At 51.9% G+C, this 16,153-nt stretch overlaps 1 protein-coding gene and 1 long non-coding RNA gene across 4 annotated transcripts in view; one reads left to right on the forward strand and one right to left on the reverse strand.

The window, feature by feature from the left end:
• LOC118590070 overlaps positions 1 to 11,028 on the reverse strand; it is a 26,955-nt gene extending 15,927 nt beyond the window's left edge. Inside the window, exon 1 of the long non-coding RNA XR_004945703.1 lies at positions 10,037 to 11,028. This is a non-coding gene — a long non-coding RNA (uncharacterized LOC118590070). The remainder of the gene's footprint in view (positions 1 to 10,036) is intronic.
• Shroom1 (shroom family member 1) lies at positions 3,481 to 13,489 on the forward strand. 3 transcript variants are annotated; one of them, XM_036197899.1, is made up of 8 exons: positions 3,481 to 3,539; positions 9,571 to 10,555; positions 10,635 to 10,690; positions 11,232 to 11,438; positions 11,628 to 12,152; positions 12,245 to 12,383; positions 12,513 to 12,785; positions 12,898 to 13,489. In XM_036197899.1, exons 2-8 carry the CDS (start codon positions 9,614 to 9,616, stop codon positions 13,228 to 13,230), a joined length of 2,475 nt encoding a protein of 824 aa, XP_036053792.1. In that variant the 5' UTR covers positions 3,481 to 3,539; positions 9,571 to 9,613; the 3' UTR covers positions 13,231 to 13,489. The 3 variants fall into 3 exon arrangements, with proteins under 3 accessions (XP_036053792.1, XP_036053791.1, XP_036053793.1); XM_036197898.1 differs by lacking the exon at positions 3,481 to 3,539 and adding an exon at positions 3,692 to 3,792; XM_036197900.1 differs by lacking the exon at positions 3,481 to 3,539 and adding an exon at positions 3,692 to 3,792 and having other exon boundaries at positions 11,247 to 11,438.
• The last annotated feature ends 2,664 nt before the right edge of the window (positions 13,490 to 16,153 follow it).

The raw sequence follows: 16,153 nt of genomic DNA on the forward strand, positions 1-16,153 counted from the left end.
GGACCCCATAGAGGATGGCAAGCTCCATTCTCCCTGTACTCCTTTCTTATGGCCAAAGCCCTGTCTTTGGATAACTTTAGTGAATTGAGTGTGTAATTCAAAAGCAAAGAGATGGCTCAGTGGGTAAAGTGTTCACCACGCAAGCCCGGGGATCCAAGTTTGATCCCCAGCATCTACATATAAAACTTGATGTGGTGGTTTACACTGGTAATCCCAGCAGTGGAGGGCCAGGGGTCAGCAGAATCCTGGGGTTTGGTAGACAGCCAGCCTGGCCTAATCATAGGTAGATGACTCTTGAGGAACCACATCCAAGATTGACCTCTGACCTCCAAATGTACATACACCCCCAAATACAATTAAAATACATAATGATTTTATAAAGAGCAGAGCTGGGTGTGGTGGCATACACCTTTGATCCCAGCACGAGAATGGCTCAACAATTAATGGAACCGGCTGCTTTTCCAGAGGATCTGGATTCAATTCCAATTCCAGCACCCACGTGATGACTCACAACCATCTGTAACTCCAGTTCCAGGGGATCTGATGCTTTTTTCTGGCCTCCGTGGGAACTATGGCATACATATGACATAGACATGTGTGCAGGCAAAACACCTATACACACACAATAAAATTTTAAAAATGTGAATGTGATCCCAGCCAGGTATACTGACTCCTACCTTTAATCCCAGTACATGGGAGGCAGAGGAGGCCACCCAGGTCTATATAGTGAGTTCCAGGCCATCCGGAGCTACACAGAGAAACCTCATCTTGGAAAAACAAACAACAAGCACGTGTGTGTGTGCGCGCGCGCACACGCGCGCAAGCAGACAGGTGTGGAGGCTCAGCTCTTGGAAGCTTGTCTGGAGGTTCTAGCAGGCGACTGTAGCTGCTCATATCCTTGTTCAAAGGTTGGCCCCCATCTGTGTGAGGAAGGGACATACATGCAGGTTGGGAATACCTGCCTAGCCAGCTAGATCAGAGTCAACTCAGGCGATCAGTGGGGTGACAGATGTCACAGCCAGTTGCCCTCACATCTGTGGCTTAGCTCTATGGAAACTGAGGCTTGAAAATTATGAAATCAAGGCCAACAAGGTCCTGAGACTTTCTCAAAGGAAACAAAAAGTAAACAAATTTGCCCCAAAGGAGTATTTACAGTTTAAGTAGATATTTGGATGTAAATAATGATTCATGTTTTGGTATTTCAAAAATAGACATTTGGCTGGACAGATGGTCCAGAAGTCAAGATTGTATACTACTGTTCCAGAGGACCCAGGTTCAGTTCTCACCTCTCACATCAATCACTTTACAACTGATTGTCACTCCAGCTCCAGGGGATTTGATGCCATCTTTTGGCCTCTGTGGGCATTTGCACTCAAGTGTATAAGCTCATACCATTCACATGAATATTCACATAATAACAAAATAAAAAATATAGACACCATGATTTTGTTGAGCTACTTCTGAATTGCTTATTTTATTGTTTGTTTTTTGAGGTAGGGTTTCATGCAGCCCAGGCTGGCCCCAAATTCACTATGTAGCTGAGACTGGCCTTGAATGCCTCATCTACTGGCTCCACCTCCTGGGTGCTGGAATCATGGATGTGCACTACCATGCCTGTTGTAAAGGTCTTTCTTTTTCAGCTCAGATGACAAGTGTCCAGTCCACAGGCTCACTTTCTCTCGGTGTGGTGTGTGCGCGCATGTGCATATGAAAGCCAGAGATCAACTCTGAAGCATTTTCTTCTATCACTTCCCCACACCTTATTTTTTGAGACAAGGTCTCTTAGTGAATCTGGAGCTTATCAGTTTGGCTAGACCAGCTGCCAACTCCAGGAATCCATCTACACACACCACCACCACCACCACCACCACCACCACCACCATGTCCCTTGCACAGTGTAACAAGTGTGAGCTTACCACCTGGCTTTTTACCTAGGTGCTGCAGATCCAAACTCAGCTACTCATGCTGAGTGGCCAGCACTTTGCCTACTGAGCACTGCCCCATCCCCCACCCATCAGCTTCTTGGTCATCAAGCACTGTGATCTAACCCTTGCTAAGTCTGTCCATATAAGGCACTCTGGAGAAGAAGAACTCTCCCAAGCCTCAGAAAGTACTGAGCCACAGAAGGGTAGAGACAACTAGACTTTCAGTTTTGAGACAGGGTCTCCCTACATAGCCCAGGCTGGCCTGGAACTAGAGTTACAGATAGCAGTGAGCTGCCATGTGGAAGCTGGGGGCCAGACCTAGGACCTCTGTTAGGGCAGCAAGTGCTCCTAACATCAGCCATCTCTCCAGCCCACAATACACAAATGAAAGAGAGGGAGGGGGAGTTTGGTTTTCAAGAGTTAGGCTCCCTAGAAACAGAAACTTCAGACTCTTTAGACCCAGGACTGGCAGTCCTGACTCCTGGACAGAATTCTGGCTTCCAGTTATTATACAAACAAGCCTTTTTTTTTTTTTTTTCCAAGATGCCAGATTGGAGGGACCTAGCTTTGTCCCTAGACATGCTCAGACCAAGTCAGAGCAAGGTTGGAGCTGGAGGGGCTCAACAGAGGGCCCCAACCCCTCCCAGGAATAGAACATAGACTTTGGAAAGTTGGGCAAGAGAAAGCACAGTGGCAGATGAGGACAGAAGATTTTTTTTTTTATGTGCATGGTGCATGAATGTTTTACCTGCAGGTATGTGCACCATGTGCATGCCTAGTGCCCTCAGAGGTCAGGAGAGGGTGTTGGGTTCCCTAGAACTAGAGTTACAAATGATTGTGAACCACTGCTTTGGTGCTGGGACCTAAACCACTGGGCCATCTCTCAGGGCCCACCAGAGCATTCTTTTGGGGGTGAGGTGGTCCCAGAAGATGAAGGCGCATTCCCAGTCGCAGATGTGAGCCCATATGTCCAGGGCTCTGTCTGGTTTGGGTCTGGTAGAGGGAGAAATAATGGGAAGCAGGAGACAAAGCCGGGAAAGGAGAACGCGTGGAAAGAGTCAAGTAGGCGGCAGGGTTTGGGAAATATCTGAATAGAGAGTTGACCAAGTAGTCATTGCCATCTAAAGCACACTCAGAGGGAGAGCATGAGGTAGGAGCCCGGGGCACATCTATTTTCTCTACGGAACTTAGGAGAACAGGCCAGGAGAGATGGTCCAGTGGATAAAGGTTTATGTCATCAAGCCAGATCATCACCTGAGTTGGATCCCAGGACTCTACAGGATGGAAGGAAATACCTGAAGTTGTTCTTTGACCTCCATATGGGAGCCTGCACACACATACACAAAGACGCACGCACGCACGCACACGCACTCACGCACGCACACGCACACCTATAAGTAAATAAATAAGTGAATGTCATTTTTTTTTTTCCAGAGCTGAGGACCGAACCCAGCGCCTTGCTAATTCCCCAACCGTGAATGCCATTTTTTAAAAGGTGAGAAGAAAAGTGAGGTTTTGGTGCTGCGGGAAATTTGACCTCCGCACCTAGGAGACTGGTTGCTGAAGTCTTGCCTGCAGACCCAACAGTGCTAGGAGCGAGTGCGCTCGCCCTCGGTAAGTCTCTCTGCCTCGGTAAGAGGTCTGGGGCCGGGGGACAGGGGCCACGCGCAGAATCACACCGGGAAGGGGCGCGGCTCCCGGAGCCCCAGCCGCCGCTCGAGGCTCCCGCCCCTCTTGGTAGGAGGTGGCGCCTCCCTTGTGGCGGCCGGAGCCTGGAGGTGGCGTCGGGAGCTGGAGCCTGGGGCTCGGATGTCACCGCGCAGCCGGACGCGGACGCCCTGGAGCGCGTCTCCGGCAGGAGCCACAGGTACGCTGCGGGGCCGGGTGGGGGGACGCGCAGCCTGTAGTCCGCAGGAGGAGGACCAGGACGGGAGGGTCCGGGCGGCGACAGCGGTGGCGGCGAAGCAGCCAGACCCGTCGTTCCTTCTGGACCTTCCGACCTGGAGTCCAGTCCCGATGCGTCAGCGGAGTAGAGACCCTGCGCACCTTTACTCTTGTCCAGGCCTGGCAGGGGACAGAACCTTCCAGCTGTCCTAGCTGTTACGGGGGACTCGGCACACAGTGTCATCTGCCCGGCGACCCTCTGTTCTTCAGCTTCTGTTACTGGAGAATCTCGGTTCCTCTCAATCCCCGATCTTCTCGGGCCATGAGCCCCACAGGGAAGGCCTAGAAATATGCTGGTCAGAGGCCACGGGCTCTTCTAGTATCTCAAGCGCCGGCTCTCTCGCCTCTCCATGTGACTCTGCTGCCACAATGTGGTCCCCAGAGCTTGCTTGGCTCCAACCCCCTTTTGAGCCCCTGTTTGCCTGGAATTTGAACCTGGGTATGTGCTCTGTCCATGGCAGTGACTGACTGTACCTAGGTGTCACAGACATCCTATGTTTTTTGTACACCTCCTGGAAGTAGGGTCTCAGCAGAGGCCGTCCCAGGGCTTCAGGGACCAGCCGCTATGTGGCAGAACAGTTGTAGCACCGGGGTGCAATGTTACCTATGGCCGTAGAGAATAGGACAGAGAGAACCCAGAAGTTGGACAGAAAGCTCACCCATCAGACCTAGCCTGGGTTGCTAGGACTTACGATCTAAGGGGGCGGGGGTCTGACTCTAGGAGATTCAGCCGAGTGCAGTTACAGCTGTCCACAGAGCTACGGGAAGGCCAGAGGCAAGGATGGCCTGCACAGATCCACACAGGAAGTCAGATGGGAGATGGCGATCGGAAGGACAGTTTCATTCCAGATGAGCTTTGAGGCTGTCTTTTCTTCTGTACCTTGCCTGTGACCTGCCCTGGACTCCCATGCATGGCCTTGACAGGCTTTTTGTCCACTGAAAACTGTCTTCATTGAACTTCGCCACAAGCCTTGACTGAAGTCCTGGGTCTGGTTGCTTGCCTGGGTCCTCCTTCACTCTCCAGCACCAGACCCATTCGCTCCCGACCACCGCTAGACTTGCCATGGCCCCGGGAAAGCCCAGCTCCCCCAGAAGGAATGAGTACTCTACAGCTTACCCGCTCTCCAATGCCAGTCTTGTCCAGTTTCTGGAGTTTCGTCTTCGAGAGCCTGAACCCTGAGCACAGCTCACTTATTCTTTGTTAGGTGACAAGTACCTTCCTCCATCCCCAGGACCCTAGTCTACTTTTCGAGCAGACTATACTGCAACCTGTGCTCTGGGGACAAGCATGATCATTCCTTATTGTTTGTGCGGAGGCTCCAGGCCCTGGTGGCACAGCAGGTTTTACAGAGAGTACGACATGGGAGTCCTGCGTGGACAGAGACCTGCCAGGGCCACCAATGCAATAGCATCCTTGAGACAAGTTAGGGACAATAAGAAAACCTACATATACGCATTTAATGGTTCATTATACACTGATGTTTTCTTCTTCTTCTTCTTTTTTTTTTAATGTGGAGCTGAGGATCGAACCCAGGGCCTTGTGCTTGCTAGGCAAGCGCTCTACCACTGAGCTAAATCCCCAACCCTACACTGATGTTTTCATCAATTATGTTAGTGTGCGTGTTAGTATGGGCATAAGTGTCAGAGTGTGGCTACAGAAATCAGAGGGGAACTTTCAAGAGTCCATTGTCACTTTGCACCTTGGTGAGGCAAGGTCTCTCTTGTTTCGACTGCTACATAGTGTATTTGAAGGAAGCTGGCCTGCAAGCTTGCAGCTGATTCTCTTGTTTCTATTTCCCATCTCATTGCTGGTATGCTGAAATTACTGATATGCATCATAGCATCTGACTTTTAAAAAGCATTTTATGTGCCCAAGCACATGCAATAGCTTTTGGAGGGTGTTGGATCATCTGGGACTGGAGTTATAGTTCATTGTGAGCCACCACGTGGGTGCTGGGAACCAAACCTCAGGCCTTTGTGAGAGCAGTCAGTGTTCTTAACTGCTGAGCCATGGCTCCAGCCCCTGAATCCGACTTTTGCTATGGGCCCTGGAAATCAAACTCAGGTTGTCTGTCAGGCCTGCACGTAAACAGTTTTTTTCCCAGTGAGTCTCCTTTCTGTACCTTTAGCTGTTTTTGTTTGTTGTGTTTTTAAATTTTATTGTTATGCTTTTATTTATATGAGTGTTTTCCCTGCATGTCTGTATATGTACCACATGCATGTCTGGTGCCCATGGAGGACAGAAGAGGACATGGGATGCCCTGGAACTTGAGTTATAGATGGTTGTGAGCTGCTATGTGGGTGCTGGGAACCAAATCTGGGTCCTCTGCAAAAGCAGCAAGTTCTCTTTTTGTCTGTTTGCTTGTTTGTCTGACTTTTGAGACAGGCCTTGGCTGGCCTTGCTGTATGGGCCAGGCTGGCCTTGGACTCATAGAGACCCACCTGCCTCTGCTTTACAAATTCGGGGATTAACAGTGTGCCGCCACCATGTCCAGTGTAGCCAGTGCTCTCAACACCTCTCTCCAGCTGTGTTAGCCATTTTTATCTGGTGATCAGAGAATCCTTCGTTGTGTCAAAAACTTGCTAATATAATATTTTCATGCTTTCTTCTTCTTCTCCTTCTTCTTCTCCTTCTTCTTCTCCTTCTTCTTCTTCTTCTTCTTCTTCTTCTCCTTCTCCTCCTCCTCCTCCTCCTCCTCCTCCTCCTCCTCCTCCTCCTCCTCCTTCTTCTCCCTTTGTGGTGTTTTGAGACAGAGTTTCTCTGTGTAGCCCTGGAACGCACTCTGTAACCCAGGCTAGCCTCAAACTCACAGAGATCTGCCTGCTTCTGCCTCCCAAATGCTAGGATCAAAGGTGTGCACCACTACCACCCTACTTAAATGGCTTCTTTTTCAAATTTTTTCTTTTTACTTATTTGTGTTTGTGTGTAGGAGAGAGAGGGAGAGGGGAATGGAGAGGGAGAGAGAGGAGGGAAGGGGGAAGAGAAAGAGAGAGAGAGAATATGCATGCCACAATGACAGTGAGCATGTGGATCCGTCCCAAGGATCAAACTCAGGTTGTCAGGCTTGGCAGCCCTCTACCCGCTGAGTCACCTCTCCAGCCTCAACGCCTCCTTTGAGGGAATATCTTAGTATTCCATCACTCTTACAGCATGCCGACATGGATAGGCAGGAATGGCGTATACCAGCCCAGGAGGTGGGCTTAGAAAGATGAGGAAGAGAGGAGTTGGGGGTGGCTTGGGTAGTAAGTGCGTGCTGTACGAACATGTGGACCTGAGTTTGAATCCCCAGCACCTGAGTAAAGAGCAGGGCACTGTTGCTGGGTGTGGAGGGTGGAGAAGAGACAGCAGGATCCGGGGAACTCATTGGCCAGTCAGCCTAGCCACATCAGTAAAAGAGCCTGTCTCAAAAAGTGGGGTGGACCAGGCTTGGTGGTACACACCTTTAATCCTGACACTTGGAAGGCAGAGGCAGGTGGATCTCCATGAGTTCAAGGGCATCCGGGTTTACTTAGTGAGTTCTAGGACAGCCAGGGCTGTCTCAAAAAAAAAAAATTGAGAAAGATATCAGACATCAACCTCTGGCTTCCACATGCATACACATGTGCAGACACCACACACACACACACACACACACACACACACACACACACATCCTTGGGGGCTGGAGAGATGGCTCAGCGGTTAAGAGCATTTGCTGTTCTTGAAGAGGACCTAGGTTTTTTGTTTGTTTATTTTTAATCTTTTAAAATTTTATTTATTAAGTATACAGTATTCTGTCTGCATGTATGCATGCATGCCTGAAGAGGGCGCCAGATCTCATTACAGATGGTTGTGAGCCACCATGTGGGTGCTGGGAAATGAACTCAGGACCTCTGGAAGAGCAGTCGGTGCTCTTAACCTCTGAGCCATCTCTCCAGACCCCCAAATAAAACTTTTTAAAGAGAAGAAAACTTAGGAAGAGAGAGAGCTGGTGTCTGAGCAGCCAGGATAGACCTTTTAGAAGAGCCAACTATCTTTTTAGGCAGTGGTTCTCAACCTGTGGGCTGGTCTTGCTGGGCATGAATAGGCCCAGCACAGCCACATCAAGATGCCTGGCCCTGGGTGTAGTGAAGGCTCACTTGCCTCCCCATTAAAGGAAGGTTTTATGCTCCTGGACTCACTCCCAGCAATGTATAGTATCCTGCACCTCAGAGAGGTAAGTGTAGGATGACCCTGAATTCCAGTATCTGGGAAGCTCAAATGAGCCTGCTTTTGGAGCACATGCCAGGTGTGTACCTCCCTAATCTATGCACCCCACCCCCCAAGTAGGTCAAGGAAGACAAACTTCCCCACAGATCCCCCAAGCCTCAAAGCTGCTCTCAGCCAGACGCAGCACAGCCGCCAGGCCTTCCCCTGGCTCTGCCTCCCGGCACTGGGGAGGGATCAGTTTCCAGGCAGCCCTGCTTGCCTGCAGACTCTGTTTCTTCCTGATAATGCATGAGTAACCTGGTTATGTCCGTGGTGGCCAGGGCCTCCTCACACATTCTGTCGCCTTCCCCAGAAAAGACTAATAGGGAGCGGGGAAGAGGGGCATAAAACATGGAGCCTCTTCCTCTCCTGCCAAGACCACCCCTCCAGCAACTCCCCACACCTCTGTCCCTTCCCTTGCCATTCAGCAACTATTTATTTAACATTGACTACACTCCAGGGCTGGTGCCAGGCACTGGGTGACAAATCAGGGCAGGACCTGTCCTCAGGAAGCTCAGGGGTGGGAACGAAAGGAGGAAATAGCAAACAGTCACAGAGTAGGGGGTGAGTGACGCTGTGGAGGTCCCTAGGAACCTAGAGACCTCCAAATTTGAGTCCTATTGGCAAGGCATAAAGGAGGTGGGTGTCAGCTCATGGTTCCTAGGCAGAAGACAGACTTGCAGACCCACCCAGTCGTTATTCTGGAATTTATGGTACTTGGAGTTTGGGCTTTGTTGGGGGAAGGGGGCCATGACAAGGGCTTTGGGCAGGGTTTGCCTCTAGGAAATTGATTTTGGCTGCAGTGCGCTTGGAGGCATGCCTAGATTCCAGCCAGGGCTATGCCACTTAGGACCTGTGTGTGCCTCTGGGCCAATCGCTTCCTCCTCTGAACCTCAGGGTTCTCATTTGTAAAATGCACATAGGGAGATGAGGATTAAGAATTTCTATGACACACCTGGACCATAAAGGACACAGAATGGGGTGAACGGAGACGGTGAAGCTGTCTCTGCGCCTGCCTTGCCTCTTTGCCCCGCTTCTCTGGGCTTCTCTGTGATCTCAGAACATTCTTGATGGTTGTTTATCAGGGAAAGATCACACAGAGAAGCCAACAGAATGGCCAGGAAGCGGCCTGGGTGGGACTGAGGTTTGAGCATGCGCCTGTTCTCAACACTGCTGGAGGTGCCAGGGCAGAGGTGCAGCTCGGGAAGGCCCAATCCCCAAGGCAAGAGAATGGGCCAATTGAGTCAGAACTGAGGATCCCAACCCCCAGACTTGTGCTCTATGAGTCCCATTGCCCATCCCATCTCAACCTCCAATTTCTCTACCACACTGAATATGCGAGAGCTAGGGACCGTCCGACCCGAGGGTAAATATATAAGCCCGGGTTCTCTATGGTTTAGGAGCCAGCAGGCTGTCCTAACCCTTACCTAAACTATTCAATCAACAGCCCATCTATGTTTTGTCTGGTTTTAGCTTTCCACCACGCCTGCCAGCCCTAGTCTCCAACTGCACAGCCATGGAGGCCCTGGGTACTGGGAGCGACCGCCCCTCCCCGGCCTCAGCCTCTGGCAATCTGGACTTGCGACGGCTGTCCACGCGCGCCGATTCTGCCTACAGCTCCTTCTCCGCGGCGTCTGGTGGTCCGGAGATGCGCACAGCGTCCCCTAGCACCCAGCTCCTCCCTTACCTAGACTGGGACTACGTGCGCGTGGTTTGGGGCAGCCGATCCCCTACCCGGCAGGATGCTGTCCTTCCAACTACCCAGCGTTCCGAACCCGTAGGCGCTGGGCACAGTGGCCCGCAGCCCCTAGAGGTCCAAGGAAGCCAGGGGTCCCTGAGCAGACAGGACACCCCGCTGCTGTACGCGCTGGCCGCCGAGGCTGAGGCTGCGGCTCGCCCCGCTGAGCCGCCCAGCCCCCCAGCCTCACGGGCCGCCTACCGTCAGCGGCTGCAGGGTGCGCAGCGTCGAGTGCTGCGGGAGACATCGTTCCAGAGAAAGGAGCTCCGCATGAGCCTGCCCGGCCGCCTGCGGCCCGCGCTCACCCCGCGGCCTCCCGCGGTGCACGCGCGCTCAGCCTCCAGCTGCCACGAGGGTGGAGAAGCGGAGCCCGCACGCACCCCGGTCCGAGCGCTGGTTGATGCCGACCGGGGGCGTCTGGCCAGCCAGCAGCGGATGTGCTGTTTCTCCGAGCCAGGCAAACTGCATCGCGTGGGTTGGAGCGGTGGACCCACGGGCGAGGGCTTGAGAGAGGCTTGCTCCACCCAGGAGTTGCCGCGTGGGGCGCACGCTAAGGCCAAAGGGCTGCAGGAGACTCAGTCTCTCAGCTCCGTGGAGCTGGAGTCCCCGTGCGTGAATCGTGGCAGTGCCTGTAGGCCTGCGGGTCGGAGCATGAGCATTTCAGGCGAGGTCATGAGTCCCCGCACGGGTTCAAAAAGGACTGTGGCCGCCCCTGGCCAGGTATGGAAGGTAAAGGCTGGTGGGGGAGGGAGGCATCTGGGAGACTGCTAGATTTCAGGCCACTGTTCCCCCTTTCTAGGCTGTTCCTCAAAGGACAGAAACCCCGAGACCATTACTTCAGACCAAGCTTTCCAGGTGAGAGACATGGGACTCTCTGGGGACAGAGTTGTCTGGGGTCCACTTGCACAGCTCTTACTTAAAAAGGAATCACGGGTCGTGCATTCATTGCTTTTCCTATTGTCGTGACCAAATTCCTAACAAAGGGGGCTTAGAGAAGAAATTCTTATTTTGGCTCAGGGTTGAAGAGAGTAGAGTCCATCATGGCAGGGACGGTGTGAGGCTTCTGGTCACACTACATCCGCAGTCAGGAAACAGATTCCTGCTAGTGCTCAGCTCTCTTTCTCCTTTTCCACTTTTTGTTCAGTCCAGAACCCCGGTCCACTGGATGGCACTTCCCACATCCAGGGTGGGTCTTCCCTCTCCAGTGACACCTCTCTGGAAACTCCCTCACAGTTAGCCACAGGTGTGTCTCCTAGGTGATTCCAAATCCAGTCACACTGACAATGGAGTCATCGTTAGGAGACCTACCTCCGTTTGAGACTTCTGTCTTGTGCAAACTGCATGCTCTACTATTTCTATGGTGCAGTGGGAAAGCCCTCTTTCCTGGTCACTGTAGGGTCCCTGCCTCTAGGTTCTTGACTCAGAAAGAGGCTGCGGCGGTATGTCCTACAGAGGTCTTCCAGAGCAGCCCAGCTGGCTGTGGTCAGAGGGTCCCCGAGACCTTCATGGCGTCTACTCCGAACCCCTCTCTCCCCGATGATGATGTATTCCTGGAAGAAGCTGAGACACCACCACCTCATGCCCCCCAGGGGCTCCCAACCAGGTGAATCCCCACTTGTGTCCAAGCACAGAGAGACACTTTGCTCACACACAAACATCTAGAAAATGCCAGAGGCTGGGGAACTCTCTCTTGTAGTGCCCAGGTGGTGGGGATGGGGGCTGGCGGCCCTTGACAAGACAGCTGCTGTCTGTGCTGGAGCCTTTTCTGATTCAGTAGCTCTTCCACCTCTAGGGATCTTCATGCCTCTGACCAGCAGGACAAAAACGACTTGAGGAAAAATGCAGCCTCAGCTGAGAGTCCCCTCCACGGGGGCCCAGACGGTTGGCAAGGGGTAAACAGTTCCGTGGGTTTCTCCAGACCCACAAACCGTAGCCCTCCTGGAACGACAAATGATGGCATCCCATCCTTTGACACTACCGGACTGCTGACCGCTGGTCCCTCTACAGCTACAGAAAACAATCCCCCCAAGCCTCCTTCAGTCGATGTCCTGCGCCCTTCAGGCTCTGAGACTTCAGGAACCCCTCACCACACTTCTCTGACCTGGGGCCAGTCTGGACCGAAGCCAACCTGGCCTAATCGACATTTTGAGGAGCTGGTTCAGCAGCTGGCCAGACTGGATCCTTCTTTGAGTGACGCTTTTGCTGCCCAGCCCGGTCCAGAGCCACCTCTGGGTCTGCTGGATGGGCTCTTTCCTGCCACAGAGGTCTTGGCTGCCATGAGGTCAGCCTGTGAGGACACTGGAGCTTCGGAGGCAGGGTGAGCACCAGCCAGGCACTAGGGACTCCTGATTCTGAGTCTGCAGTCTAGGGCAGAAAAACTCAGAGAACTCTGTCTGCCTTTGTCCTCAGGTCCTGCAGAAGCCACTTCACCCAGGAACTGCCGACTACCCAGGAGGCATCAAGGTCGGAAAACTCTACCCCTCACCTTGTGCCGGACCAGTCAAGTGGCCAAGGACTCCCAAAATCAAACAGCATTGAGGCCAAGAAAGTGAGTCGGGGCGCGAGGGGGGAGGCGGGAAGGGGGTTGCAAGCTGAGTGGGGCCGAGCTTAGTGTCTGGGAGGAGAACTCCCAGGCTTGGCCCAGTTCTTAAATAAATACCTAAGGCCCTCCCTGCAGGTGGAGCTAGCCCGCCTCCTCCAAAAGATGCTCCAGGATCTTCATGCTGAGCAGGAGCGACTGCGGGGGAAGGCTGCAGACTGGACCCGATATCATGGAGATCTGGAGGCTGTGGTGAGCCAAGCCTGTACACCCCGGGAGCTGGAGCGGTTCCGTCGGTTCATGACTGATCTAGAGCGCGTGCTTGGTCTTCTGCTGCTACTGGGCAGCCGCCTGGCCCGTGTGAACCTCGCCTTGGCCCGGGCGAGCTCAGACAGCGACTCTGATGAGAAGGTAAAAGAGGTTGAGGTTGGGAGAAGAGCTGGGCTTGGAGGGGCCTGCGGTCTACAGCCAGGACCATCCCCGGAGCAGCGGTGCTCACTGCGCCCTCTCCCGGTGGTTCCAGGCGTCACTGCTGCAGCGACTCCGGCTTCTGCTGCGGCAGCAGGAGGATGCTAAGGAGCTGAAGGAGCACGTGGCTCGGCGGGAGCAAGCCCTGCGTCAGGTGTTGGAGCGGGAGCTGCCCGAAGAGCATCTACGCTCCTATTGTGTGCTGCTGGCCGCCAAGGCCAGGATCCTGTCCCAGCAGCGAAGCCTGGATGACCGAATCCGGTTCCTTAAGGAACAGCTGGACACCATCTGGAACGACTTCAGTCATCATCCCCTTTCTCCTGGACTGTCCTGGGCCCCAGGAATCCGTCCTCTGGACAAACCACTTTTTCCTGCTACCCTTATCTAGTTACAGGTGGTGGAGGTGAGGAGTATTGTCCCAGCCTCACCATCAACTGGGGTCATGCTATAGAGAGAGCTTTCCCTCGAGGGAATAGGGAGGTCTCAGAAAAGGCATTCCTAGGACACATCTTCCCACAGTGTTCTCCTGTGGCCTTACTCAAGCTTGTAATTATTTGGAATTAATTTATGAATCTTAAAAACAGCAGTATTCAGCAGGGCAGAGATGGCACACACCTTTGATCCCAGCACTCCAGAGGCAGAGGCAAGCAGATCTCTGTGAGTTTGAGGCAAGCCTGGTCTACAAAGTGAGTTCCAGGACAGCTTGGGCTGTTACACAAAGAAATCCTGTCTCAAAAAAACCAAACCAAACCAAAACAACAACAACAATAACAACAACAACAAAAAAAACCCCACAACGAAATAAAACCAAAAAAATTGCAGTATTCAGGGCTGGAGAGATGGCTCAATGGTTAAGAGCATCGGCTGCTCTTCCAGAGGTCCTGAGTTCAATTCCCAGCAACCACATGGTGGCTCACAACCACCTGTAATGAGATCTGGTGCCCTCTTCTGGCCTGCAAATACACATGCAGACAGAACACTGTGTACATAATAAATAAATCTTAAAACAAACAAACAAAAAACCCTGCAGTATTCAAACCTGGCCTGGTGGTATAGCTGTAATCCCAGGTACATGAGAGGCTGAGGCAGGAAGATTTCAAATTCAAGGCCTACCTGGGATAGAAATGGAGCTAAAAGCCAGCCTGGGCAACTTAGACTGTGCCTCTTAATAAAAATATAAAAAGAAGGCTGTAGGGGGCTAGAGAGATGGCTCAGCAGTTAACAATTTCCAGCATCCATGTATATGGCTCACACCCACTTGTAACTCCAGTCCCAGGGGATCTGACACCCTCTGACCTGCACACGGGTGGTGCACAGGCGACATGCAGGCAAAACACCCCCCAAATAAATAAAATTTTAAAACAATTTAAAGAGGAGGCTGCGGATATAGCTAAGTTGTAGAGTGCTTGCTTGACATGAGCAAGACCCTAGGTTCAATCCCTGGTACAGCATCAACAAAAATAAAGCAGGGCGAATGAGTATGAACTATGCACACACCTCTTGTGGTGTCGAGTCCCTCTGTCAGAGTTGGTGGGAGACAGAAGAGTCGAGGTAGAACACTGTGGCTTACGATGCAAAACAGTATTGTGTTTTGTTTTCTAATAAATTTTTGGAGAGAGGCATGTGTGGAATACTCCTTTACACTGTGTGAATATGTATCACTGTGATTGGGTTAATGAAGAAGCTGACTGGCCAGTAGCTGGACAAGTAGTGATGTTAGGAAGGACTTACAGAAAAAAGCACGAAGAGGAGGAGGAGATACAGAGAGAAGGAGATAAACTTGTTGCACTGAGCAAACATGGCAGGGTGTAGATAAGAAATATGGGTTAATTTAAAATGTAAGAGTTAGCTGGGGGGCTGGAGAGATGGCTCAGAGGTTAAGAATGCCGACTGCTCTTCCAGAGGTCCTGAGTTCAATTCCCAGTACCCACATGGTGGCTCACAACCATCTGTAATGAGGGCACCCTCTTTGGTGTACATAATAATAATAATTTTTTTAAAAGTTAGGCAGGCGGTGGTGGCGCACACCTTTAATTCCACCACTTGAGAGGCAGGGGCAGGAGGTTCTCAGTGAGTTCTAGGCCAGCCTGGTCTACAAGCAAGTTCCAGGACAGCCAGGATTGTTACACAGAGAAACCCTGTCTTGAAAACCCCAAATCAACCAACCAAACAAAATAATAAAACAAAATGTGAGAGTTAGTAACAAGCCTGAGCTATTGGTTGAACATTTATAATTAATATTAAGTGTCTGTGTGCTTATTTTGGAGCCAGTGGTTCCCACAAAAACTTTGCCTACAGGCCCATGTTGCCTGCATGGGTTGGGGAGGAATGGGGGGCAGGGGTTGTTGACAAACTGCAGCAGTTCTGTCTGGCCAGAGTTGAAGAGGGACTTGGCAGAATGTCAGTCTGGCCCAGCAATGTCTGGGGAGATGGGAGAATGAGGTTAGAAAATGGGAGAGGCTGAGAGTCAGTCCACTAACCACCAGCAATTGCTAACTGCCCTGGTAACTGGATCACCACCACAGAAGCTAGAGGGTCTTGGGCCAGTGAGAAGACACAGCTGGTAATAGGGCTTGCTCTGCAAGCCTGATAACCTGATTTCCAACTCCAGCTTCCACAGGAGAGAACCAGCTCCCAGAAGCTGCCATGGCATTCATATACCCATTCTCACACACCATGGCTTTTTCCAACCATCACCAACCAACTACACCGCCCTGCAAAACAAATAAATAATAAAGCCCACTGGGTTTAGGGCCTCTCATCACAGCACCTGTCAGGCTGAGTTGGGAGGTTTTTCTTGAGAGCCATGAGTTATAGACCAGCCTAGCAACATATTGAGAGCCCTGAACACACCCCAAAACACAAACAAAACTGACCTGATCCAGCTGTTGGTCTGAAACAAGCTCTGGATCAGCCAGGCCAGAAGGGAGCAGAGGATGGGAGCTAAAGACGGAGAATAGGGTAGCAGGAAACAGCAGGTATGAAGCCTGAAAGCCCAGAAAGGCAGCGAGGGCTTGCACTGTATTTGGGAAAGGCCGACCATGGGGTCTATGATAGTCCAAAACACAAGACAAATCCCTCTCCTTTCGTACAGGAGCCCTGAGTACACAGAACCAGTTTTGCAGATTAACATGAGACCAGCTTCAGTAACAAAGCTGAAAACACCAGAGATAAGAGTATTTTCTCTCAAAAGCTCTGGGTACTTTTGGAAGTTGGACACATTAAAAGGCATGCGTGCGTGCGTGCGTGCGTGCGTGTGTGTGTGTGTGTGTGTGTGTGTGTGTGTGTGTTTAATACCACTGACCCCAAAG

The sequence above is a fragment of the Onychomys torridus genome, chromosome 8, assembly GCF_903995425.1.
Source record: "Onychomys torridus chromosome 8, mOncTor1.1, whole genome shotgun sequence".
Lineage (NCBI taxonomy): Eukaryota > Metazoa > Chordata > Mammalia > Rodentia > Cricetidae > Onychomys > Onychomys torridus.

Excerpts from the sequence above, each read along its gene's own strand:
- Shroom1 (XM_036197899.1), top strand. The coding sequence starts at position 9,614 with ATGGAGGCCCTGGGTACTGGGAGCGACCGCCCCTCCCCGGCCTCAGCC. Across the intron at positions 10,691-11,231 it reads CTTCAGACCAAGCTTTCCAG|GGTCCCTGCCTCTAGGTTCT; the intron begins GTGAGAGACATG and ends TGGTCACTGTAG. Across the intron at positions 12,786-12,897 it reads ACAGCGACTCTGATGAGAAG|GCGTCACTGCTGCAGCGACT; the intron begins GTAAAAGAGGTT and ends CGGTGGTTCCAG.